Raw genomic sequence first — 26,951 nt, forward strand, 5'->3', positions numbered from 1 at the left:
GGCTGGTTCTGCAATTGGAGCTGGGCTTGGGCACGAGCCACAGAGCCCTGGAGAGCTGCTGCTGGCACTGCTGTGGATGTTCCTTCTGACTGTGCTGCTGCAACTCTCTCTTGCTTCCTGTCAGCCCCATGGTTTCCCAAATCAGAGTTATTTCACCCTCCAGAAAGCCATCCTGCCTAGAAGTCACCCATGCAGTTCTCCAGGTGCAGAGGCAGGGATGGAATCAGCTGGCAGGCAGGTTGTTGTTCCCTCTGTGATGCTCAGCACCCCAAGGCTTGGGAAAAGCCTGCTGAGGTGACACCAAGTGCTTTGGGAATAACCACAGTGGTGAAAGAGAAAGTGAGTGCCCTGCCCTGCCTCTGGCTCATCTCAGTGCCTGCAGGAGCCCAGCACAGTGCCCAGAGACACCCAGATCACCATGGCTGGCAGCTGGGAAAGAGCCAATTTGGCCACGTTGGCATCTCCTGGTGCTTCAGTCAGGTCCCTCTCAGGGGACATCCCATCCCTGCAGGGTTTTCTAATTTCCAGCCTAATCTACCTCTCTCCAGGCTCACTGAGACTTAATATAACACTGGCAACCACCCATGAGCTCATCCTTCTCCCAGGGAGCAGATCTGTGCTGAGCAGAACTGTACAAAAAAATCATCCTGGAAATTTCTTCTGGTTTTATGGGGTTTTTATCACCTTTCCTGTGGTCACTGAGAAATAACTGGGCTGTGAAGTGCTTCCCAAGCAGCTGTTTGTCTTTGGAGCAAGAGCTGGGACTGGGGGAGCCTGGGCTCATTTTCATTTTATCTTGACTGCAGTGCTCATTGCTCTGCAGTTCCCATTTGTAATCACACGTTCACTAAAATAATCAAGTTATAATTGCTTGGGATTCCTTCTCTCCTACGTCACAGAGCCCAGGAGGGGAAGCAGAGCTACAACTGAGTCAGCAGCCAGCCTTGGCATTGCCTTGGGCCAACATTTCAAGGGAAAATTAACCAGAGTTAAACCAAGAAGAGAGCTGATAAAAATCTCCCAAATCTGCCCAGGTGACAAAAAGAGATTTTTAACCTCTCCTTTTCTTGTCATACTGAAAAAAAAGCATCTTCTTGCCTGTGAGTGCCCCCAAAATAAGGCTGGATCAGTGCCCATCCTTTGCAGGGCAATGCCCTGGGTGTGCCCAGGGTGTCAGAGAAGGTTCAGCCTCAATCCCTGCTGGGTTTGGGCTCTGCCAGGGGCAACCAGGGAAAGAGAAGGAATCACTGAGCACGATTTCAGAGCAAGGAATCACAAGTGACTCAGGTTTAGGAAGAACAATTTTTTGCCAGGCAAAATGTAATGGCTTTTTTGGACAGGGATAGAAAACAGGGCTGCAGCTCTCATTAACCCATCAAATGCCTTAATCTGGGGAGTGAGGCTTGGACAGACCTGCGCTTGAGGCTGTTATGCCAAGGGGCACCTGCAGACACACCTGGGGGTGTTTGGTGGGTGGTGGGGCATCCCAATGGGATGAGCAGAGGGAATATTGGGAAACTGGCAGGGACCAGGGAGGCATCACAAATGCCCAGGGTGGCATCTCCATTCTGGCAGCTTGTCCTTCCTGCTGCTCCAAACTGGGCTTTTCCTCCTGCATGTGCAGAGACAGAGCTCAGAGGCTCCAAAGCTCCTGCCAGCCCCCCTGGCACATGGGCACTGCCACCCAGCAAAGGGATCCAGCAAAGGGATCCTGCTCCTCCTCCTCCTCATGGGCACTGCCAGCCCAGCAAAGGGATCCAGCAAAGGGATCCTGCTCCTCCTCATCCTCCTCATGGGCACTGCCAGCCCAGCAAAGGGATCCTGCTCCTCCTCATCCTCATGGGCACTGCCACCCAGCAAAGGGATCCAGCAAAGGGATCCTGCTCCTCCTCATCCTCATGGGCACTGCCATCACAGCAAAGGGATCCAGCAAAGAGACCCATCCTGCTCCTCCTCATCCTCATAGCTCCTGCCGGCCCCCCTGCCTGTGGGCACTGCCACCCTAGCAAAGGGATCCTGCTCCTCCTCATCCTCACAGCTCCTGCCAGACCCCCTGGCCCCAGCAAAGACATCCTGCTCCTGATCCTCGGGTCTGCAGCATAGTCAGGGCTTTCAGACTCAGAGATCAGTGTTAAGCAGGTCTCCTCCTCCCAAATGTGACCCCAGAGTCCCACTAAGGGAATCAATCTTGGGGGGTGAATCTGCAGCTTCAGCCCTTTTAGGGACTGGGAGTGTGTCAGGACACAGACACATCATCACTGGGGCTTGTGCCTAACCATAATCATTTGGTTTTTCTGCCCTTTTAATTTACTAATTAATCCCTGGAAGGGATACTCACTGGGATGCAGGGAAAGAATGAAACACTCATCTGGGAGTGCTGAGGATTTCACCAATAGCCCTGGCAGAGCAGCCCAGCATCTCAGTGGGCCAGCAGCTTCTCATGATTGAGCTGGCCACACTGCCTGGAAAAAATATTCATTCCTCACTCCTGCAGGGCCATTCCCATGGCTGGAAAACCTGTGAGAGCTCCTGGCTGTCTGGAAAGCCCTGGGAGACTGCTGCTGGCTGGAAATGATGGCAGGAGGTAATAAAGCATCCTGAGCGTGTTGCTCCTGTGAGGGCTGGGATCAGCCCTGAGCTGGGAAAGGCATCATCTGCTGTGAGTTTCCTTTTGGGAAAAGGGCTCTGTGTCTACCAGCTGAGCCCTTGCAGGAGGAATTTCACCAGCCCTGGGCAGGTCTCTTCCTGCCCAGCCCAGAGACCACGAGCCCTGGCACCCTGGATGCAGACAGACACGGGTGTCTGGCCAGGAGACTGCTTCATCCTCATCCTCCTCCTCCTCTCCTCACCCGTGTGTTTGACAAACTGCTGTCTCCATGCTGTAGTTGCTAATGATAAAATTCATTTATTATTCATTTCCTACCCTGCCTCCCCCACAGGCTTTCCCTGCTTCCCACCCCAGCCCTGCACTGTGCCCTGAGGCCCCACTTCTCCACCCTCATCCTGGTCCCTAATTCCTGGCATGGAGCAATAAGCCAGAGAGGATGAGGACAGGGCTGGGACACTCAGGGGACAGGAGATGCCTCCTGCTTTAGCCCAGGGCTGACACAGGTTACAGCTCCTGAGGGACATGGCTGGCATGGATGGGAGCAGGGAGCTCAGGCTCCTTTCTCCTGCTCTGGAGTGTGACATTTCTCTGTGCTCTGGCACAGCCCACCATCAGAGACCAGTCAGCTCTTTGAAGGGATGCTCCTCTTTCCCAGGCACAGCTGACAAGTGCCACCATCAGAAGTTAAAGGTTTGACTCAGAGGTCTTTTCCCACCTAAATGATTCCAGGATCCTGTCTCCCCCAAAACTGGTGTGGCTCTGGGGACTCCATCATTCTCAGCATCCCAGCCAAGAGCCCCAACCCTTCTCTCTGGGGTCCCAGCCAGAAGAGAGGGAGGGAAGGTGGGGCTGGGGCTGGAGAGATCCCCACATAGAGCAGGAACATCACCTAGGACTGGCACACAGTGAACAGCTGTGCCTGTGGAACCTGCTCCTGTTTCTCTCAAGAAAGTTCAGTCCCAGCTGTCAGTCTCCTTCTCCTGCTTTTTTTTTTTGAAGTTGGAGAGCTACGTGCACAGATCACGTCTCTAATTAATATAAATATAGCGAAACATAAATAATAGACATGCCTGAAATAGTGTCACTCCCAAGCAGGCAGGCAGACGCGTCATGGAAAGAAAATAAAAATGCTTTTTATCTGTTTTGGCATTTTTTTTGTTTGTTTGTTTTCGGTGGTTTGTTCTGTTCCTGAGGAAAGAGCAACCTTTGCCATGGGTGAAACCGTCTGGAAGTGAGAGACCGAGGTGCAGGGGGAGGGAAGGCCCGAGGAGGAGTGAAATGGGGACTGCGATGGGGATGGGATGAAGATGTGGATGGGGACAGGGATGGGGACATAAAAGGGGATTGGGACATGAACGAGAATGAAGATGGGGACGTGCGAGGGGATGGGGACAGGCACGGGCAGCGTAAGGGCTGCGGGGCACGGGGAAGCGGGGAAAGCCCCGCCGCCGTGGGGAGGTGGGGATCCATCACCAATGAGTTTCACGGTGCAAACCCGTCTGTCTCCCGCCGCCCCCGCACCGGCTGCTCCCGCCTCGCTGCTCCGGGCGCTGCCCCGGGCCCGCCGGGCTCTTCCCTCCAACTCCTCCTCCTCCTCCTCCTCCTCGTCTTCCTCTCCCTCCCGGCCCGGCCGCCCGGTGCCGGCGGAGGCGGGCGGAGCGGAGCGGGGCGGGCCGGGCCCGTTCGCATCCCCAGCCCCATCCCCATCCCCGCCCCGCCGCGGGAGCGCCGGGCTGAGCTTCGCTGCCAGACACCGCCAGTACCGGAACCGCGGGGCTGAGCCACCCTCCAGGCACCGCCAATCCCGGAACCACCGGGCTGAGCAGCTCTGCCCGGTACCGCCAGCTCCAGAGGCACCGGGCTGAGCCACCCTGCCCGGAACCACCGGGCTGAACAGCTCTGCCCGGCACCGCCAGCCCCGGAACCGCCGGGCTGAGCAGCTCTGCCGGTACCGCCAGCCCCGGAGCCGCCGCCGGTCCCGCCGATGGCACCGCGCTGCCGCCGCCAAGTAAGGGGACAGCGGCCGGGGGACGCGGGGCTGGGCGGGGGGATCCTGTGGGCTCACCCCTTTCAGTCGTGGGGAATCCCCCGGATCCGCTCGGGATTCCCCACCCCACGCGGGAGCGGCTCGGCAGCGCTCGTCGAGCCCCGTGTGCCGCCCTCGGAGCCCGCGACCCTCACCCGGGGCAGCCCCGACCCCTTCCCCGGCGTTTTGGGAGCGGGGCAGTGCTGGGGATGAGGAATTGGGATTCCCCGGTTCGTGGTTCCACTCCTGAGGAAAGCTTCCTGAAGGGTGCAGAGAGGGCAGCGTAGCCTTGTCCGCGGGGAGAGGAGGATGGCAACCAGCCCCTACACCACCCTAAACCCCCCTACACCACCCTAAACCACCGTCCCTGGTGTCTCAGCGTGTGTTGGTTCTCAGCCCGGCTATAAAACCACCACAGTGCTTTGGCTGGGCAGAAGAATAGCCCGATGCAGCTGCTCCCGTGTGTTGCCAGGCTGGAAAAGCTCGTTAGTGTCTTTCTTGTTAAGTAGGAATTGCCAGGGCTGTTGGCTTTGGGGGTTTTGGGAGGGCTGAGGCGGTGCTGGTGTGGCTGGCCCGTGGAAGGGGGATGGATGTGACTCGTTCTGCAGGTTGTGTTGGGGGATGAAAGGGGAGAATGATTTTCAAAGCCACCAGGAAGCAGCTTCATCCTGCACAAGTTGTGGTTATAACCCACGGGACTCATGACCACAGGATTCCTGCAGGGAGAGAGAGTCAGAGCTTCCATCTGACAGGTTTGGAGGGGTCCTGTAGTCCTGGGCTTACATGTGCAAGGTGATGGAATTGGGTTCCTGGGGTGGATCCCAGTCCTTCCAAATGCTGCAGGCCCAGCATTTGCTGCCCTGTCTGGTGTAGGAAAGGGTTTTTCCATGAGACAAGATCTGTTTTGAGTGAAACCTGCAGGTCCAAGGGGAAGGATCTTGCTCCAGAGATATCCTAGCTCAGATCCAGTCTGCTCTGAACTCAGCCAGCAAAATTATTCTCTAAAAATCCAGCAGTACTAAGTCAGGAAGTTGTTGGTGTCTCTAGGGGATGAGCTGAGCTGTCCTGGCCCTGGCAGTGGGTGAGATCCAAGGAAGGCTGTGCTGCCACAGGGTTGAGCCAAGCTCTCCCAGCACCCAGCTGGGAGCTGGTGCAGCCACAGCCCAGCCCTGGGGCTGGAGGGCTGGCTGCAGACACCCACCTTTCCCTGTGTCACTGGTGCCTGGATGCTCTGGGCACCCCTGCCAGCACCTTTTATCACCCTGGTGCCATTAAGGTGTCCAAAGCAAAGCTGGTGTGAGGCACCTGGACAGCGTGCCTTGCTCTGTGTGGGTGTTGCTCAAAGGGTCAGGGCAATGTGTAGACACCAACAGGTTTGGAGAATGGAAAAACCCCATCCTGAGTGTCCTCCTGAGCTGGCAAAATGCAGGAAAAGTGCCTTCTCCTGTGGCTGCAGAAAATAGTTTGAGCGTGACTTGGTTGGGGTTTGTTTGCTGCAGTGGGACAGGAGGGATTTATACTCCACCCACCGCCTCAGGGGCCTCTCCCCATCCAACACAAAAATAGGCTGATCTTTCCAAAAGATGGTGGGGGAGGCCTGGAAAATGCCATTCCTGCAGGGACCTGCCATGCTTGTGCCCCAGGAGATGTGGCACGTGACTGTGGCTTCTGCAAGCCCGGGCAGGGAGGCAGGGATGAGCCCAGCATCACTCCCTGCTGTATCCCACTGCTGCCAGGGAGCTCTGCGTGTGTGTGTGAGCTCAGCCTCCTCCTGCCACCTCCTGCAGCTCAAGGAGCCCATGGTTTCCTTCCCAAAGGGCATCTGGAGCAGGAATCTCCTGTGGGGCAGGTGCTGCAGCCCCATCCACACGTTTCCTGTGGAGCTGATGGGAGGCTGGAGGCTCTGCCAGCACCTGGGAGCTGCCAGCACAGCCCGTTGTCTGTGGTGCTGTGCCCTAACGTGGGCAGAGTTGGGTCCCCATTGGCAGGGAAGATGAAACAGGAAAGCCTTATAAATATGATTGATTGTCTGGCAAAATATTTTGAGAATATAGAAACTATAAGCGAGACTGAAATGAAAGCAAGCTTTGAGATCCTTTAGTTACTGAACAACTGGAAAACAATGGTGTGGCTGGCTGAAGGTAATCCCCTTTTGATGGAACAACACCCTCTGACAGCTCCAAGGGTCAGAGCAGACCCTACAGCTTGGCAGAAGGGGCCCAAAGAGGAGTTTTTAGGGTTTAAAATGTAACACAGTATGGTAATGTAGTGATTCTTATAGGCTGTATAGTATATGCTATGGGATGCTATAGGATTTATATATTGTACTAAATTAGTTAGTGAAAATCAGAATATTCAACACAAAAGATGATTTATTGTATGATAACGAGAACTTCGCTCTCTTAGCTGTTACCCTTTTTACTCTCTTGTTCTTTTGCTCTCTTACCCTTTTACTCTCTTACCCCCTCATCCTCTCTACCCCTCTTTTCTCCCAGGCCTGCTCTGAGCTGTGTTTGGCAGCTCCCAGCAGGGCCCTGCACCCAGGCCCTTTGCAATGAACCCCAAATCCCAGCAGGGCCCTGCACCCAGGCCCTTTGCAATGAACCCCAAATCCCAGCAGGGCCCTGCACCCAGGCCCTTTGCAATGAACCCCAAATCCCAGCCAGGGCCCTGCACCCAGGCCCTTTGCAATGAACCCCAAATCCCAGCAGGGCCCTGCACCCAGGCCCTTTGCAATGAACCCCAAATCCCAGCAGGGCCCTGCACCCAGGCCCTTTGCAATAAACCCCAAGTTCCTGACCTGGCTGCAGAGATCTCTCATCTCCGTCCGTCCCCACCGTCCTACCCCTGACACTCTGACACCCATCAGTAGCTGTGGCCCTGGGGGACAGGTGGGTGGCAGTGGGACAAGGCTCCCAATGCCACGGTGACCCCAGAGCTCTGTGCTCTGCATGAGGAGCTGGATCTTCCATCCACAGCAGCACCTGGAGCTGGGGAAGATGGCTCCCAGAGCTGGGAAAACAGCTCCTCTGCCATCCCACTGCTTCTGCTGCTGGGATTCCCCATCCATGAACACCAGAGGTGCCCAGGGGCAGCCCTTTCTGAGGGACATGGGCTGTGGCCTGGTCCTCTCTGGTGTCCAGGCTCCAGTCACCACTGTGGGCCGGCCATGGCTCACTCCAGCCTGGCATTTCATTTCCCTGTTGATGCATTTCAGGCCCTACATGGCTGCGCCCTGGCTCCCACAGAGCTGCACCCATCCCCGCTCCCAGCAACTCCTCTTCCATCCCTGCATCTGCCAGGATGTGCCAGCAGCTCCCCAAGTGCTCCAGCCCTGCTCATTCCCTCCCAGGAAGCTTTGGCAGGCCCCAGGGTCTCCCCTGTCCTGTCCATCCTCCCCCATTGTGAGTCAGGGCCCACCGGTGAGCGCCTCCAGGCAGGGTAATCCGGTGTTATTTGTAACACTAGTAGGGAGCTATTTTTAGAGAGAGGCAAATTTGATTTAATAGAACATAATTTGCCGCTGACAATTCAGAGGGCGGCCAAACGAGGAGCAGCTGGATTCCTGAGGAGGCTTTTTCCTGCCCTTCCTGAAAGCCGAGGCTGACGTGCCACCAGTGGCATTTGTTATTCCAGCAATTGCTGGGGGAAAGCCCCTTGGGATGGCCCAATTAGCTCTGCTATACTTTCCTTCTGGAGCTTTGTGCTACACCATCACCCACCAGTAAAAGAAGCCAGGGATGTTTTTTGCTGCCCTCAGTGCCCCCAGATTCCTCTGAGGAGCTGGAGCCAGCCAGGTCCCCCTCTTTGCCTTTTCTTCTGCACTCTCAGCCTCTCCTTGGATAAGTTTAGGATAAAAAAGAGGTTCTGATCAAACCAAACAGCTTGTGTGCCAGGAGACATGAAGTCTGTGTGTGTTCCTGGGCATTTCTTACAGGCTGAGCTCTTCTGGACCAGCCTTGGAGATTATTTGGGACAAACCCATCATCCAGCACAGGAGCTAACACCATATTCTTGCTTATGCTTTCAGCAAGATGAAACTCCCCACAAAACCAAAGACATTGGGTTGTTTTTCCCTAGCCATAGCCCTGCCGTGTCCAGCCTGTCCCCAGCTGGTGGCACGGGACAAGCTGGGGTAGTCACAGGCTGCAGGCAAGCTGCCATGGGGCTGCAGGGCCCCAGTGAGGGTGGGAAGGTAAAATTTTCCCCAGGATTTATGAATTATCCACCAGGAATAACATTCCAGTGAAGGCACTGCCCCCTGTCCTGGCACAGCCCTTCCTGGGCAGGAACAGCCCCTTGAGGGGTCCCCAGAGCCCTCCAGGCAGCCTCAGGGGCAGCCAAGAGGTGCCAGGCCATGGAGGGGTGGAACAAGAGCCCAGTGACTTTGTCCTCCAGGACTAAGGAGGATTGTGCCATGGAACTCTGGTGGGCTCCTCTCTGTGTGCAGCTGGAAAAGCCCTTGGCAGCTACCCAGGCAGCCCTCAGGGGTCACCATCCTCCCCACAGCCCCAAAGAGGGTTTGCTCCCTCCTCTGCCAACACCAGGCTTTGCCCCTGGGGCCATCTCTTGCCCTGGAGCAGCTGAATGTAGAGCCAGAACAGCATTAGTGCAGAAATGTGGGTAAAATCCTGAGGATGGGGAGTGAAATGACTGCTCCTGGTGCACTCCCAAATGTGAATGTCCCTGGGGACTCTCTGTGGGGTTGGTGTGGCTCCCCAAAATTACTTGTTCCTCTCAATCAAAGGTGTTTTTCTGTGAATGGAAAGGTGCAGCCAGCTGGGGGAAGTGGGTGCTCCCCAAGCATCATCCCAAATCCTGGGATCCTTCCCACCTCATCCTTGCTCTGCTTTCTCCAGTCTGTCAGCTTAGGCTGGTGGAAACTGGGAGCCAACATTTAACAGGGAAACAGCCCTAAAATGGAGATCAAACTCCGTGGAGAGCAACCACCTCCTCCAAATGCTGCCCTTTGCCTGATGACCAATTTGATTAAATTAAAAGGACTAAAAAATTTTGCAGCTTATAAATGGGTGGGCTGGAGAGAGCCCTTTGGTCAGGGTTTTTCTGTGGCACTGTAGATTTTCATTTACAATGATTGTCTGGAAGTAAACACCAGCTTCAAAGGTGCAGGAGCACGCTGTAAGTTTGTATTCCCTGCTTCCAGTTTTTGCATCTTCTTTAAATAATCGTGCCCTTCCTTCTGCTCCCCTTGCTGGGCTGACTCTATGTTTTAGAAGGTTTGATTTATTGTTTTATTATATATATTACATTAAAACTATACAAAAAGAATAGAAGAAAAGATTTTATCAGAAGATCAGCTAAGAATAGAAAAGAAAGAATGATAACAAAAGTTTGTGGTTTGTGTTCTGTGTCTAAGCTAGCTGACTGTGATTGGCCATTAATTAGAAACAAGCACATGAGGCCCATCACAGATGCACCTGTTGCATTCCACAGCAGCAGATAACCATTGTTTGCATTTTGTTCCTGAGGCTTCTCAGCTTCTCAGGAGGAAAAATCTTAAGGAAATGATTTTTCATGAAAGATGTCTGGACAGGGCAAAGCCCCCTGGCACCCCATTTCCAAGCTCCCACCACTGAAGGTGACTGTCCCCAGGGACAGCAGGACCCTGTCTCTGCCTCCTGCTGACCCCTCCTCTCTCTCTGTGTCCCCTCCAGGCTGGGCAGGTGCCCTGAAGCTCTGGGCTGGCTTCTGCCAGGCTCAGCAGGATGATTCCAGCAGTGCCAGTGCCACCCCTGCCCCTCTCCCTGCCGATGTGACCGAGCTCTGCTGGCACCTGTGGCACTGAGGCTGGCACAGAGGCAGTGGCTGGTGGCCCCTGCAGTGTCCCTGCTGCCCAAAGATGAGTGATGGCACGTGGATCTCGCTCAGCCCCGCTGAGTTTGCCCAGCTCCAGCAGTACACAGACTGTGAGTACCCTGGGGTGAGAGGGTTGGGTGTGCTGAAAAATCCTGCTGATCTGTGCTGCACTGGTGTCCTACCTTTCCTCAGTGTCCTCCTGGACAACTAGGTGATTCCTTAGGTTTTCATGAAGCCCCTGACCCTCACCTTGGCTGGTTGGGTTCCCCTGCCAGCCTGGCTGGGAGGATGGAGCTGAGCTCTGGGGGCTGCACACGTGAGCTGGGCTCAGTCCGTCTGAAGGCGGTGGCTCCCACGTTCTCAGCAGAGTGAAATGCCAAGCAGGAAAAGCAGCCTGGCTTTTCCCAAACACACCAGAGCTGCTCCACAGCCTGCTTTGGGCTGCCAGCTCTCTGCAGTAATTTTCCTTAGTGCTTTTGCAGAGCAACACTCTGCTGCAGCTACTGCTGAGGAGAGGAGATGTGCAGCAGCACCAAAGGGGTCCTGGAGCTGGGGGAAGCTGCCTGGGTGAGGGCCAGAGGTCCAAAACCAGGTCCTTGAGGTCCAAAACCAGGTCCTTGAGGCCCTGCCTGCCCCAGAGCTGGAGTGTGGGCGTGCTGTTTGCAGCAGAGGATGGAGAAGCAGTGCAGCTCGTGAAGGTGCTGAGAGCAGGGCAGGGTAGGGCAGGAAAACCACAGGGTGAAGGGAGAAGGGTGTGAAATTACAAGGGTGTTGCTTTGCAGAATTGTCATCACCCTGGGGTGAGCAGGCTGGCTGGGAGATGACTGAGAGCCATGGTGAGCCCTCTGAGGCTGGGGGATGCTGTACATCAAAATGGGCTGGGGACAAGTTCCTCATGGCCATCCCACCCCAGCCCACCCTGCTGAGAGCTTTTTGGGGCATTGCCTTGCCAGGCAGAATCTGGGAAGGATTTGCTCTCCCCCTCAAAGCAAATGACCTGGCCAGCATGGGGATGGGACAGCTCTGTGCCCTCTTGCTCTCCTCCAAAGAAGGTTGGGATTATTTTTTCCAAGTGATGCTCCTGCCCCACCAGCCAGAGACCTCAGGCAGAGCTGTGTGTGTGCAGTATCCCTCTGTGCATCTCATTCTGCCTCTCTGGAGGATGATGGGCTTTGCTTTCCTCAGTCCCAGACCATGGAACACCCTCTGCAATGCTGGCCTCAGAGCACTGATGGCATCTTTCAGTTCCATTAACCAAAGTGTGGCCAGCAAGGCTGCAGCAGGGGCAGCTGCCTTCTCCCCTGTAGGATGGCTCAGCACTGGGGAATGGGATTTGGGGGCTTTGAGGATGCCAGGATCCCTCTCCTTGAGTGCCCCAGACATCCCTGGCACTGGGGACCAGTGCCAGGTTCTGTCCCCAGCACAGGGCTGGGGGGGATCAGAGCCAGCACAGCCCCCACGTGCAGAGAGGATTTCCCAGTAATTAACAAGGCTGGAGTGTCTGAGAACCTTTTAATTGCACATGCCCAGGGATGTGTGTGAGGTGAGGGCTGAATGTTCACTCACCTTGATATTTTTTTTCTGTTTTTCCCTTTTTTTCCCTATTTTGAAATGATGAATGTCCCTCCAGACACTCCAGCCTTAAGGACACTCAGCCAGGGTGTGTGGAAGTTTGCATGGACAAATCCAGTGACAGGACAAGAAGGAATGGCCACAAGCCACACTAGGGGAGGTTCACATTGGATATTCAGGAAAATTTATTCTCCAAAAGGGTAGTCAAGCACTGAACCAGTCTGTCCAGGGCAGTGGTGAAGTCACCATCCCTGGAGTTATTTCAAAGCCATGGAGATGTGGGACATTTCTGTCTTAGTGCTGGTTAATGGTTTGACTTGATGACCTTAGAGGGCTTTTCCAACCTAAATGATTCTGTGGTTCTATGAATACAGTTCTGTTTCTCCCTCCTGGAGATACCAATGGGCATCCCAAGGCAGGCTGTGGGATGAGTGGCCATGCCAGGGGGTGATGAGTGGCCCTGCCAGCAGCCACCTGCACTGGGGCAGGGACATGCAGGGTGTGCTGAGCACGCCAGAGCAGCTGGGACTGGAGTGTGATCCACGCCTTCCTTGCTTTGTTCTGGCTCTGTGTTTATTTTCATACTGGCAAGAGGAAGTTCTCTGTGTATGTAAAGCTCCCAGACCAGCTTTCCATATCTGCCCTGCCCTCTGAAGGTGGAAGGGGAAGCAGGGCATGCCCGGCCTCTTCCCGGCACGGAAGGATCCAGAAATTGTACACCCAGCACATAAACCCCTCTGCAGCACCCTGCTGGTGGATGACAGAGGCAGCCCAGCAGGGCCATGCTCAGCAAGGTGCTTTTCTCTCCCCAGACTCCAGCAAGAAGCTGAAGGATGTTCTGGAGGAGTTCCACGGGGACGGTGTCCTCTCGAGGTACAACCCCGAACAGGTACGGCCCCGTGCTGTCCCCCCGTGCTGCTGGCACCCCCAGCCCCTGCAGCCCCCCCAGCCCAGCTCCCCCAGCTGGGAGCAGCCAGGGGAAGGCAGGGCTGGCTGCTGGCCCCCAGATATCCCCGTGGTTTTGCTCCCAGAACTTCATTCCCCAGCCATCCCCAGACCGTGCCCGCTGCATGGCCATCCCACCTTGCTGAGAGCTTTTTGGGGCATTGCCTTGCCAGGCAAAATCTGGGAGGGATTCACTCTCCTCCTAAAAGCAAATGACTTGGCCAGCATGGGATGGGACAGCTCTGTGCCCTCTTGCTCTCCTCCAAAGCAGGTTGGGATTATTTTTTCCAAGCGGTGCTTTCAGAGGGACCTGTAGGTGTGCCAGCAGGACAGAGCCTTGTGTGGGGCTGTAATCACTGGAATCAAGGCAAAATGAGAAAAACCAGTGGGCTGAGCATGCAAGGAGGGGCACAACGGTACCTTGTGCCCTGTGGGGCTGTAATCACTGCAATCAAGGCAAAATGAGAAAAACCAGTGGGCTGAACATGCAAGGAGGGGCACAAAGGTACCTTGTTATTCCAGGGCACCACAGGACCCTCATTCCAGCTGGGGCCACAAAAGCCATTTAGAAATCATCATCCTCACACCATGGCACTGCCCAGCAGGGAAGGAGTGGGCACAGAGTCCTCAGGAGGAGGAGGACAGTCCCCATGGGGCTGGGCTGGAAAGTTCCACTGCTCTGCCCTTTCCTGCCACTCTGTGACCATGTTCACAGGGGTTTTCAGATGAGGGAAGAGATGAGGATCTGACTCCATGTTTCAGAAGGCTTGATTTATTATTTTATTATATATATTACATTAAAACTATACTAAAAGAATAGAAGAAAAGGTTTCCTCAGAAGGCTGGCTAAGCTAAGAATAGAAAGGAATGAATAACAAAGGCTTGTGGCTTGAACTCTGTTTGAGCCAGCTGACTGTGATTGGCCATTAATTAGAAACAACCACATGAGACCAATCCCAGATGCACCTGTTGCATTCCACAGCAGCAGATAATCATTGTTTACTTTTTGTTCCTGAGGCCTCCCAGCTTCTCAGGAGGAAAAATCCTAAGGAAAGGATTTTTCATGAAAGGACGTCTGCGACACCACTCCCCCAGCTCCTGCTGTCACCTGGCTCAGCCACACTGGCCTGGGCATTGCTGGGTCCCTTTAGGTTACCCCAGACACTGGGATTTGGGAAAGCTGCAGTTCTGGGGAGGGCTCTGCTGTGCCCAGTGAGGGGGGCCCAGGCTGTGCAGCCCCTCATGGTGACCTGGGCCACCTCCATCCTCCTCCTCCTCTCTCTGCTCCCCAGCCCATCGACTACGAGGGTTTCTGCCTCTTCATGAAGACCTACCTGGAGGCTGACGTGCCCGAGGAGCTCTGCCAGCACCTCTTCACCTCCTTCAAGCGTAAGATCTGCCCAGCCTCCCCCGAGAGCCAGCAGCAGAGCCCTGGAGTGCCCCAGCACAGCACCCTGGGTGAGCCAGCCCTGCCACCCAGCTGGGCACTGGGGCACCACGCTGCCGCAGGAATGGAGCTTGGGGGTGGCACCTGAAGGGGTGGCACCTTTGTGCCGATGTTATGGTGTCATCTCAGTGCTTTTATGAAAATATATCTATTTTTTTTAATGTTTGCTCTGAGATGTGACTAGAAATAGAGAAAAGTAGGCTTTGGCTTAGGAATAAAGGAAATAACTTCATTAATTTACAATATGAACACACAGAACTTAGAATGAAAACTTTCTAAAACCATTTTTTCCCTTCTAATTTTTAACATAACACAGTGAGACAAAACTTTGGATTTTTAATTTACTAGATTACCTTTTAAATAATTGACTCTCAGTTCATTACTACCTTTTAGAGAGTCGATTTTTAGTTTATTAGGAAGAGAGGAGTTTTTTTACTATAGGGTCTTTCAGGAAAAGAGAGAAGTTTTTTTTTTTTTACTATAGGCTTTTTTAGGAAACACAGTTGAAACTTTGTGCTTTTATGTTATATGTTTGGAGAACATTTGCTATTGTGACTTTTTAATGTTTGTTTAGTGTATTTACTACTGTGCATGGACTAGGGCTGCTTTTAGCGTTTTTCTTTTAAGGATGTTTTTCTTAGTTTTAAATAAGTAACAATTTTTTATTTTTGGGACGCTAGGTTTTTATTAATTTTTTTTTTGGGGTTGAGGGGTTTTGAGAACAGAGATTTATTTTTTTTTCCTATGGCATATAGACATATACAGACAACCCCATCTGTCAGATGGGTTGCCAAGGTTGCTGCAGGGAGGGGTTTCTCCAGGATGCAATGGAGAAAGTGCAGAGGAAAGGACATTCAGAGCCCAGGTCACTCTGTCAGCATCTCTGTACAGGCTGAGGTGGCCTGTGCCTGTGTCACAGGTGCCAGCAGCCACCCTGCACCCAGAGCAGGCTGTGTGTGCCAGGCACCCAGCCCTACCCGGGTGCATTCCTGGCTGGTGGTGACATCTGCTGAAAGCACCATAAATTGCAAAGGGAAAAGGGAGCACGTCCCCAGCTCTGGCTGGTGATGGAGGAGCACATGCTGCCTGCTCTGAGCACTGTGGGGCTGTCACCCAGGGATGTGGGCACTGCTGGGCCAGGCAGGGGGGGCAGGAGGGTGAGGGGGCACTTGTGGTGCCCCTCAGAGAGCCCTGGTGTGACGGTGTTCACAGGAGTTCTTGGATGAGGGAAGAGATGAGGATCTGACTCCATGTTTCAGAAGGCTGATTTGTTATTTTATTATATATGTTACATTAAAACTATACTAAAAGAATAGAAGAAAAGGTTCTCATCAGAAGGCTGGCTAAGAATAGAATAGCAAAGAATAACAAAGGCTTGTGGCTCGGACAGAGAGCCGAGCTAGCTGACTGTGATTGGCCATTAATTAGAAACAACCACATGAGACCAATCCCAGATCCACCTGTTGCATTCCACAGCAGCAGATAACCATTGTTTACATTTTGCTCCTGAGGCCTCCCAGCTTCTCAGGAGGAAAAATCCTAAGGAAAAGATTTTTCATGAAAGATGTCTGTGGCACCCTGGGGCTGGAATGCCTGGGGCTAGCAGAGAGGGCACAGGGTGAGCACCCAGCACCAGTTCCTGGAGGAGGGGACGTGGACACCCTGGTGTCACACTGCCCCTGGGCATGTCTGCTTGCAGGGATCAATGGGAAAAGCCTTCGAAGTGCCCTGGGACGAAACACTCCAGAGGCCAAGGGCAACACAGCCGAGCCCCAGCCAGCATCCCTCACCCTGGCATCCATCCCCAGTGCCTCCCCCAGCTGGTCCAGATCATCCTCCCAGAAATCCACCACTGGCACCACCTCTGCTCACAACTCCTCGGGCTCCTCCAAGATCTCCTCCGTCTCTCTGCTCAACCCTCAGTCACCAGGTGAGCTTGGCTGGGGCTCCACAGGGACACTGGGGCACTGACAAGTGACAAGCCCTCCCCAGCTTCTGGGCAAGTCCCCAGCGTGGTGGCAGTGACCTCCCAAACTCAGTGGGTTCTGGGCATCCTGGCAAACTTAATTACAGATCCCATCCCACAGAGCCCCCGTAATTACCTGGCAGCACCTTGTAGGGAGGGGGAACTGGGCAGTGAGTCACCGCTGCCCCTTGCCCCAGCCCCTGAGGAAAGGCTCCTTTGCCACGAGCATCCCTCCTGCCCTTGGCACGGGCATCAGTGAGCCTGGGCTGTCCTGGCACCCTGGCAAGCTGCCTTGCTGCCCACTGAGCTTCTCCCTCCCTCTGGGTGGATGTTTGTGCCCATCAGGACACGTTTCCATGGGCTCCAGCTGCCCATTCTGCCCGTGGCTGCAGTGATGGAGGTGTGGCAGTCTGCTGTGTTTGAGAGGACTCCCATGGCAGGGAGGAAGGAATGATTAATCTGACTCCATGTTCTCAGAAGCCTAATTTATTATTTTATGATACTGTATTATATTAAAGAATGCTATACTATACTAGAGAATACAGACAGGATACTTACTGAATGCTAAAAAGATAATAATGAAAACTCATGACTCTCTCCAGAGTCCCAGCACAGCTTGGCACTGATTGGCCAAAGAGTGAAAACAACTCACAGCAGAATCCAACAAAACAATCACCTGTGGGTAAACAATCTCCAAACACATTCCAAAGGGGCAAAACAGAGGAGAAGCAAATGAGATAGGAATTGTTTTCCTTTTCTGTGAGGCTTCTCAGCTTCCCAGGAGAAAAAGGGATTATTTTAGAGAATGTGAGTGCCACGGAAGCCTGCACCACAAGGACTGAGTGACACTGGCCAGCCTTGAGCCTTTGATGGCACCAGCCCCAAAATCTGCTTCGTGCCCCCAGGCCTGCAATGGCACCCAGCCCCAAGTGCCCTTTTCATCCCCATTCCTTTGTCCCTCTGTGTCCCAGCCCTGCCCTGTGGTGACACTCAGTCCCACACTGCATGGGTCCCTCCCCCAGAGTTCCCATGTCCCACCTGGTGACAATTCCCGCTCCAGTGTCATCCCTGTGTGTGGCCTCTGTCCCTGCCCACAGGCACGAAGAACGTGGAGAAGAGGTTGCCCTTCAGCCTGAGGAAAGGCTCCAGCTCCCTGAAGGCCACCCCTCCTCCTCCTCCCACCCCTGTGGCCCAGGTGGTGCACCTGAAGGACATTGTCTGCTACCTGTCCCTGCTGGAGAGGGGACGAGCCGAGGACAAGCTGGAATGTGAGTGTCACCCTGGGCTGGGGAGGGGACCAGGGGCTCAGGGTGTCATCTGCAGGGGGGTCTGGCTGCTCCTGCCCACTTGGGAAACCCCCTCAGCATCCCCTTCTGCTCCTGCCTGTGTCTGTACTACTTGTGTGGAAGTTTGCATGGACAAATCCAGTGACAGGACAAGAAGGAATGGCCACAAGCCACACCAGAGGAGGTTCAGATTGGATATTCAAGAAAATTTCTTCCCCAAAAGGGAAGTCAAGCACTGAACCAGACTGTCCTGAACCAGACTGTCCAGGGCAGTGGTGAAGTCACCATCCCTGGAGGTATTTCAAAGCCATGGAGATGTGGGACATTTCTATCTTAGTGCTGGTTAATGGTTGGACTTGATGCTCTTAGAGGGCTTTTCCAACCTAAATTATTCCATGATTCTCTGAATACAGTTCTATTTCTCCCTCCTGGAGATACCAATGGGCATCCCAAAGCAGGCTGTGGGATGAGTGGCCCTGCCAGGGGGTGCCAGCAGCCACTGGGGCAGGGACATGCAGGGTGTGCTGAGCACAGTGTCTGCCCAAAGGGCCTTGATTCTCCACAGCTCTGGGGTCCCATCTCAGCCTGGCTGAGCCAGCACAGTGCTGCTCCCACCCTGGAGCTCCAGCAGCCTGGAACAGGGTGTCTGGGGCAGCCTGGGTGCCCTGGGGCTGGGCTCTCATCATCATCACCTTCTCTCCTCCCCAGTTATGTTTCGCCTCTACGACACCGATGGAAACGGGCTCCTGGACAGCTCGGTGAGCCTTCCCTTGGGAAGGGAATATGGGTATCCCCTGCCCTGCTGAGGGGCTGCACAAAGGGGCAGGGGTGTGGGGAGGGAGGAGGAAAGCAGCAGCTGGGCTGCAGAGCTGGGGATGACATGGCAGCTCCGCTGCATCCAGCGGGAGCTGGGGAAAAATCCACCCACCAAGAGCTGTAGCACTACATCAGGTCATGGTGTTTGAGGGAAGAAAAAAATCATGCACAGCTCCTTCTGCTATGATGTTTTTTTCTTTGTTCTTTGGGTATTGCCTGTGAAACCTGCTGCAAAGGAATCTGGTTTTTCAGAATAGTTCTTCCCAAGGAAAACCCTTTATAGATTTTCTTGCAGGGCAGAAGGCCCTGAAAAAAAAGGAGCATCCATTGAGGACTGGGGTGTTGCTGCCCCTCCTATGTGGGCATTTTGGGATGTAGACCCTGGGGGCTTGGGGCTGGACACTCTGCTGATGCCTGGAGCCATCCCTAACCCTGGGCACTGTTTTCTGTGTGTGACTTTAGGAGCTGGATCGTATCATCAACCAGATGGTGCACGTGGCTGAGTACCTGGAGTGGGACTCCACCGAGCTGAAGCCTGTGAGTGCTGGGGCTGGGGGCACCAGGGGCAGCTCCAGGGGCTCTCAGCCAGAGCCCTGGGTGCCATCACTGTCCCACACACCACATTTTGTGTCCCCCTCCAGATCCTGAAGGCCATGATGGAGGAGATAGACTACAACCACGATGGCACTGTGACGCTGGAGGAGTGGATCCGGGGTGGCATGACCACCATCCCCCTGCTGGTCCTGCTGGGCATGGAGACAGTGAGTGTCCCTGAGGACACCTGGTCCAACCTACCCCCAGCAACCAGCCATGCACTCATAGAGCACCACACAGCCCCTGCTGACACCGCCACCCTGCCCCCTTCACCCCCAAATCTTTCCAAGTTAATTTTTGAGCTGCTGTACCCAAGCAGGCTGGGCTTGCTGCTTGCTATTGCAGTGCATTCTAGTTTGATGAACATTTAATCAAAGCCTAAAATGAGAAGGTCACAGTCACAGCTGCCCCTTGCCCCTGCCCCTGCCAGCCCCTGAGGAAGGGCCCCTCTGCCAGGAGCATCCCTTCTGCATTTTAGATACCTAAAATGGCATTTCAGATACCTAAAATGGCATCTCCTCTTGTAGAGTGAGCCTTAAAGAGCAAAGGTGGGGCTGTTGGGACCTCCTTTATTTCTGTCTTGTTTTTCCATCCTTTTGGCCTTCATTTCTTTCAAGTGCATCCCTGGCCATCAGGGAATAATTTGCAGGGAAAGAAGGTTTTGCTCATGGTTTCCCTGTAGAGGTGGGGTGGTGGACAGGCTTTCTGGCAGAAAAAATCAAGAAAGCAGGGGATTTTAGCTGGCTCCTGCAAAGGACTCATGCCTGACCCCAGATGAAGGGGTTTGTGCTTTTGCCACCCCTTGGTGGCAGTGGTGGCTTGGCCCCAAATGTGAAGTCACCTTCCTGTCAGCTGCCAAGATCTTCCCAGTGGCTGGGCTGTGCCAGGGCAGTGGTGAAGTCACCATCCCTGGAGGTATTTCAAAGCCATGGAGATGGGGGGACATTTCTGTCCTTGTGCTGGTTAATGGTTGGACTTGATGATCTTAGAAGGCTTTTCCAACCTAAATGATTCTGTGATTCCATGAATACATTCCTATCTCTCCCTCCTGGAGATACCAACTCTGTGGGAGCTGGAGCTGGATGTGCCCAGGGGGTGCAATGCCAGGGATGCTCTGGGAGAAGGAAATGGGGAGCCCATGATCCTGCCAGGAGCAAAGTCCCAGAAACACCATGGGGGTTTTAGGGGGGAAAAAAAATTATTACAATGATGTGCTGAGGGTGCTGGGACTCTTGGCAGCAGGGGAGTGACCTCCACCCTCCACTTTCTTGCCCTGCAGAACGTGAAGGATGATGGGCAGCATGCCTGGAGGCTGAAGCACTTCAAGAAACCTGCCTACTGCAACTTCTGCCGCACCATGCTGCTGGGGGTGCGCAAGCAGGGCCTCTGCTGCTCCTGTGAGTCCTGGCCAGAAGGCTGCACTCCCCCCAGTCTGCTGGCTCCTGCCACAGCCTGTGCTGCCCTGGGGATGGAGGATTGCTCCCTGTTAGTGCTGAGCCCCGTGGGTGTTGCAGGCTGAGCGGGGAGGGGGCAGTTGCCATGCTGGGGAGTGATGCCCCGACCATTTCCTTGGTGGCACTTGGGGTGGTGGTGCCCTGGTGGTAACAGCTGGACTGAAACTGAAATGATTTCAAACCTAAATGATTCTGTGCCTTTATGATTTTCTCTCTCACCAGTCTGCAAGTACACGGTCCATGAGAGGTGTGTGTCCAAAGACATTGCTTCCTGCATCAGCACCTACGTTAAATCCAAGAAAAACACAAGTGTGAGTAGCAGCTGGTGCATTTCTGAGCCACTGGGTGTCCTGGTCTCCTGCTCTGCTTCCCCACTGCTTCTTCCTCTGGGTTTTGCTCCTCATATCCTAGGCAGCAGTTCATGGGCATTCCCAGCATCCAGAGCCTTGCAGAATGCACCCCATCCCCAGTCCCCAGGCATCCACACCACCCCCAGCTCCAAGATTGGCACAGGGGCAGGGTTGGATCAGCAGCATCCTGCAGGACAAGCTGCCAAAATCCTGATGGACACCCTTAGCAGGAGGGAGGTGCCTGTGGGTCAGTGGGTGCTGTGCCACAGTGTCCCCGTGCCTTGCAGGTGATGCAGCACACCTGGATCGAGGGCAACTCTCCTGCCAAGTGTGACAGATGTCACAAGAGCATCAAGTGCTACCAGGGCATCACTGGCCTGCACTGTGTCTGGTGCCAGATCACGGTGAGTCCCTAGGGCTGGGCACACCCTCAGTGCCTGCATGGCCAGCTCTGGGCTCCTGCTCAGGGCAGGGCAGGTGTCCTCTGCTTCATGTCCCTTCCTCCCACCCCTGCAGCTCCACAACAAGTGTGCCTCCCATGTGAAGCCAGAGTGTGATGGGGGCCCGCTGCGGGACCACATCCTGCTGCCATCCTACATCTGCCCAGTCGTCCTGGTAAGTGCCCCCCTTGTCCTGGTAAAGTGTCCTGGTGAGTGCCCCCCTTGTCCTGGTAGAGTGCCCTCCTTATCTTGTAAAGTGTCCTAGTAAATTCCCCTCCTTTTCCTGGTATATTCCCCTCCTTTTCTTGGTAAATTCCCTCCCTTTGTCCTGGTAGAGTGCTCCCCTTGTCCTAGTGAGTGCTCCCCTTGTCCTGGTGAATGTTCCCCTTTTCCTGGTGAATTCCCCCCCTTGTCCTGGTAAATTCACCCCCTTGTCCTGGTATATTCCCCCCTTGTCCCGGTGAGTGTCCCCCTCCTCCCTGGCAGTGATGGGGACCCAGCAGGTCCCTGCTGAGGCTGCTGTGCCTGCCCTGGCTGCTGGCACTGCCTCGTGGGCAGGGTGGGCACCCACTCCTTGGTTCCCAAAGGACAGGCAGTCCCACTGCCGGCGCTCCGAGAGCGACTCCCCTGCCAGCACCAGCCCCGAGGACAGCCAGGCCTTCAAGTTCAACTCCACCACCGTGGATGGCCAAGGGCTGCAGGTGGGTTCCAGGTGCTGCAGGTGAGCTGTGCCACTGAAAACTGCACAGGTTGAGGAATTCACAGGTGCCTTTTCTGCCCCCCAGATCAGCCCCCAGCCCGGGACGCACCCACTGCTCGTGTTTGTGAACCCCAAGAGCGGAGGAAGGCAAGGGGAGCGGTAGGTGGGGTCCTGCTGGGCATCCCTCCTGGTGTGGGAATCACCTTCATGCTGTTAGAAATGAGTACCCCCATTTAATAATTAAGGAGGCTTATTAAATAATAAAAGTATTAATTTGGAAAAAGCCACAAGCAATTTCGACTCTGAGCCAGGCAGTCAGAGTTGGGGAAACCCAGGATTTGGCTTCTATTGCACCAAATCCCCGTGGGTGTCCAAATGTCATTTCTAATGTCTATTTCTAAACTAAAAATGTCATTTTTCATTTTATACAGTCTTTTGGGCTCTGGAAGGGGCTTCTCTTTAGCATATTTTTGCATATTATCATAGTTTTTCTTTCGTGCTGCTGTGTTTCCTGGTGGATAACTGCTGGAATCCTGTCAGTGAAAACATTTTGGGATAAACTTCTGATGATGCCTATCAAATACCTCCTGCTGAGGTCTTGTCAGATAAAAAAAATCCCTTGAAATATACTTCCCTGGAGACAGTCATCCTCCTGGTGTTTGAATTTCTATCCTTATCACTTACCTTATTACTGCCTGTTGCCCGACGCTGGTTTTAGTACACAGAATGCTGTGGTTTTTAATTTCCCTTGGCAGTAATTGTTTTATAACGTATGTTACAGATTATTTTATAACATAAATTACATCCCTGCTGTCTCTCCTGCCAGGGTGCTCCGGAAGTTTCACTACCTGCTCAACCCACGCCAAGTGTACAACCTGGACCGTGGCGGACCCACGCCAGGGTGAGGAGCTGCTGCAGGGGATCCTGTCAGGAAAATTCATCCACAAACATCACAGCTTTATGTCCAAAAAGGAGACAGAGGAGTCCTTTAGGCTTTATTCCCACAAAGGGAGAGGCCATGGGGCATTCCCCTGGGGTCTCTCAAATTTTTGGAAGATGCAGCCTCCTTTTTATCCCAATTTCCCAGCCACATTTCCCTTCTCTCTTTCCCCATTGGCTGAGGTACTTGAGAGGTTCAGACTTCCCAAAACACCTGATACCAAAGATTCCCCTCTAATGTATAACCCTCCCTTTTAATTTTTAATTCTTGTGGAATTTAGGGATTTCTCTCTTCCCCATTGTTTCTTTCATCTCTCAATGTCTAATTTCATTTATCAGCAAACCTAAAGTTTATTTGTAAAAGTAAATATATTTTTCCTTTCATCAATCAGTGGAATCCTTCCCATTGCTTCTTTTATCTTCCAGAGTTAGTTTTATCTACCAGCAGATCCACAGTTGGTTTGTAGAGAAAAATCTGCTATGTCTCTCAATCCTCTGCCCCCTCTCTCACATCACCCTTTGTCTCTCCTGGCTGTCCCCAGGCTGAATTTCTTTCGGGACACCCCAGATTTCCGTGTGCTGGCCTGTGGAGGGGATGGCACAGTGGGTTGGATCCTGGACTGCATAGGTGAGCCAGGCTCAGCTGTGTTCCTGCTGAGCATCATCCTCCTGCATCCTTGATGGTGTGCCTAAGATTCCTCAAATTCCCCCCGGGAAAGTGGGGTGGGGATTGTGAAAAACACCGATCACTTGGTTTTAAAATTTTAGAAGTTTCATAGTAATAAAATGTTATAAAAAGAGTAATAAATAGTTATAAATAGTTATAAAATAGTAATATAACTACAGTAATCGTAATTTGGATTGGGACAATATGAGACAATGAAAACAAAGATTTACAGACAGTCCAGGTACCTTTTTCTGGGCAGCATAAGCCCAAAAAAGGACACACATTAACAGAGGATTAATCCTTAAAAGCAATAACCTGTTGCATATTCATACACCTCATACATGATGCATAAATTCTATTCAAAGACAGGATTCTGTCAGGTCAGTGTCAGCTTCTTCCTCTGAATCCTGAATCCAGTGTCATCCTACCTGAGCGAGGTGGGAAGAAGGTCATTTCTCCTGATAATGGAGCAGTAATTTCTCTTTCTCTGAAAGACTCAGGTGTCCTGTGGCTGCTATCTCAGTGCAAGTCCTTTCTTCAGATAAAAAAATATCCTACATAGCACAGTTTCTATTTTAACCTTTTGTTACAACCTAAAACTGTATTTAACACACTACTTATGAGAATTAATACAGCATCAGTTTCTAACACAAGACATATAACATTCATTTTAATATTTGTGAAAAGCCAGTCATAAAACGCACATTTTTCACAGTGACCCTTAGCCAGCAGCATCATTCCAGGGACACAGGGAGGAGCAGGGAATGAGCTTTGCCAGCCCCAACCCTCTCTTTTCTCTTCTCCCTTGCCCTGCAGATAAGGCCAACCTGGTGAAGCACCCGCCGGTGGCCGTGCTGCCCCTGGGGACAGGCAATGACCTCGCTCGGTGCCTGCGCTGGGGAGGAGGTGAGCACAGCCCTTGGGAACCCTCAGCATGGCCATCCCCAGGGCAGGGAGGGCTCCTGGGGTGCAGTTCAGAGCTGCATCTGAGCCTGGTGCCTCTAAATCCTTCCAAAAAGAGCAGCTGCTGCTTTCTGAACCCTCCAGAGCTCGGTGTGGGAGCGTCAGGGGGTAGGACAGTGGGGATGGACGGAGATGAGAGATCTCTGCAGCCAGGTCAGGAACTTGGGGTTTATTGCAAAGGGCCTGGGTGCAGGGCCCTGCTGGGATTTGGGGTTTATTGCAAAGGGCCTGGGTGCAGGGCCCTGCTGGGATTTGGGGTTTATTGCAAAGGGCCTGGGTGCAGGGCCCTGCTGGGATTTGGGGTTTATTGCAAAGGGCCTGGGTGCAGGGCCCTGCTGGGATTTGGGGTTTATTGCAGAGGGCCTGGGTGCAGGGCCCTGCTGGGATTTGGGGTTCATTGCAAAGGGCCTGGGTGCAGGGCCCTGCTGGGATTTGGGGTTCATTGCAAAGGGCCTGGGTGCAGGGCCCTGCTGGGATTTGGGGTTTATTGCAAAGGGCCTGGGTGCAGGGCCCTGCTGGGATTTGGGGTTCATTGCAAAGGGCCTGGGTGCAGGGCCCTGCTGGGATTTGGGGTTTATTGCAAAGGGCCTGGGTGCAGGGCCCTGCTGGGATTTGGGGTTCATTGCAAAGGGCCTGGGTGCAGGGCCCTGCTGGGAGCTGCAGCCACAGCTCAGAGCAGGCCCCAGAGAAGAGAGGGGGAGAGAGGGTAAGAGGGTAAGGGAGTAAAAAGGGTAAGAGAGTAAAAGGGTAAGAGAGCAAGATTCCCATTACAATACCATAAATCTTCTTCTGTGTTGAATATTCTGATTCTCACTAACCAATCTAGTACAAGATACAAATCCTATAGCGTTTTCATACAGTGTATAAGAATCATTGCATTGCCATACTGTGTTACATTTTAAACCCTAAAAACTCCTCTTTGAGCCCCTTCTGCCAAGCTGGCAGGGTCTGCTCTGACCCTGGGGCCTGCCTGCAAGCAGAGGGAATTGTTCCATCAAAAGGGGATTACCTTCAGCTGGCCACACCATTGTTTTCCAGTTATTCAGTAACTGAGGTATCTCAATCCTTGCTTTCATTTCAATCTTGCTTTCTATATTCTCAAAATCTTTTGCCAGGCAATCATCTTTTTATAAAGATGCTTTCCTGTTTAATTTCCCCCAACAATGGGTCCTGCCCAAGCTTTTCCATTTGGAGAGCCCTGCCATGAGCCGCAATCTCTGCCTCTGCTGCAAGGATGTGCCATAGCAGCATCCCCAGTGCTTGGCACCTGCCTGTGACATGGCTGTGCTTCCCTTCCTCCTCCTTCATCCTCTTTTCCCTCCCAGGCTATGAAGGAGGCAACCTGATGAAGGTGCTGAAGGACATAGAGCACAGCACGGAGGTGATGCTGGACCGCTGGCACATCGACATCATTCCCACTGACAGGGAGGCCAACGGGGATCCTGTCCCCTCCTCCATCATCAACAACTACTTCTCCATTGGGGTGGTGAGTTCCATGGGGCAGGAGTTGGTTTCTTCCCTCCCTGTTCCTCCTTGCTCACTCTCCCAACCTCCCTCCATCTCCTGGTGTTGAATTTGTAGGCAATCCTGACATGGGAAGAGATGAGAATCTTGACTCCCTGTTTCAGAAGGCTGATATATAATATATAATATATAATATATAATATATAATATATAATATATAATATATAATATATAATATATAATATATAATATATAATATATAATATATAATATCATAATATGTATTATTATATATATTATATTTAAAAAATTATATACTAAAACTCTACTAAAAGAATAAAAGAAAAGATTTCATCAGAAAAGAAAAAAATAGAATTATAACAAAACCTTGTGGCTGCTCACAGCCTCGACACAGGTGGCTGTCATTGGTCAGCAAGTAAAAACAATTTCACATGCTGGGTGAACAATTCTCCAAATCACATTCCAAAGCAGCAAAACATGGGGAAGCTGAAGCTTCTCAACTTCTCAGGAGAAAAGATCCTAATGAAAGGATTTTTCAGAAAATATGTCCATGACATCCTGGTTTTGGGTTTTTTCTGGTTTTATTGTCATTTGTAATGGCAGCACCAAGACACATAAGCAGGCATGGGATCTCTGTCTTCCCAGCAGGAAAGTTGCAAGAATGGGTGGGAAAGGATCTTGAACAGAGTTCAGGGAAGTTTGGGGTGCCAAAGACAAGGACACCCCACCTGCCAAGACATCAGCAAAGCCCTGCTTTGGTGTTTAGACCCATGTTCCCACATTTTCCTGACCTAGGGACGTTGGGGAGCCTGGAGAGGGTGACAGCCCTGCACCATGGGGGTCAGTCCTGAGAGCAGGAGTGTTTTGGGGAGAGCC

At 53.0% G+C, this 26,951-nt stretch overlaps 1 protein-coding gene across 2 annotated transcripts in view; it reads left to right on the top strand.

The window, feature by feature from the left end:
- The first annotated feature begins 4,372 nt into the window (after nt 1–4,372).
- The window catches only part of LOC131087686 (diacylglycerol kinase beta-like), a 30,626-nt gene continuing 8,047 nt past the window's right edge, over nt 4,373–26,951 (top strand). Inside the window, exons 1-19 of one of the 2 annotated variants that reach the window (XM_058031505.1) lie at nt 4,373–4,616; nt 10,310–10,561; nt 12,836–12,912; nt 14,261–14,426; nt 16,115–16,345; nt 17,479–17,649; nt 18,376–18,425; nt 18,946–19,020; nt 19,125–19,244; nt 20,357–20,474; nt 20,754–20,842; nt 21,169–21,285; nt 21,398–21,496; nt 21,909–22,022; nt 22,107–22,180; nt 22,848–22,922; nt 23,503–23,588; nt 24,444–24,533; nt 25,916–26,076. In XM_058031505.1, the coding sequence (XP_057887488.1) occupies nt 10,495–10,561; nt 12,836–12,912; nt 14,261–14,426; nt 16,115–16,345; nt 17,479–17,649; nt 18,376–18,425; nt 18,946–19,020; nt 19,125–19,244; nt 20,357–20,474; nt 20,754–20,842; nt 21,169–21,285; nt 21,398–21,496; nt 21,909–22,022; nt 22,107–22,180; nt 22,848–22,922; nt 23,503–23,588; nt 24,444–24,533; nt 25,916–26,076 (1,980 nt within the window). In that variant the 5' untranslated portion in view covers nt 4,373–4,616; nt 10,310–10,494. The remainder of the gene's footprint in view (nt 4,617–10,309; nt 10,562–12,835; nt 12,913–14,260; nt 14,427–16,114; nt 16,346–17,478; nt 17,650–18,375; nt 18,426–18,945; nt 19,021–19,124; nt 19,245–20,356; nt 20,475–20,753; nt 20,843–21,168; nt 21,286–21,397; nt 21,497–21,908; nt 22,023–22,106; nt 22,181–22,847; nt 22,923–23,502; nt 23,589–24,443; nt 24,534–25,915; nt 26,077–26,951) is intronic. The other variant, XM_058031506.1, reaches the window with a different exon arrangement.

This window comes from Melospiza georgiana, chromosome 10 (genome assembly GCF_028018845.1).
Source record: "Melospiza georgiana isolate bMelGeo1 chromosome 10, bMelGeo1.pri, whole genome shotgun sequence".
Lineage (NCBI taxonomy): Eukaryota > Metazoa > Chordata > Aves > Passeriformes > Passerellidae > Melospiza > Melospiza georgiana.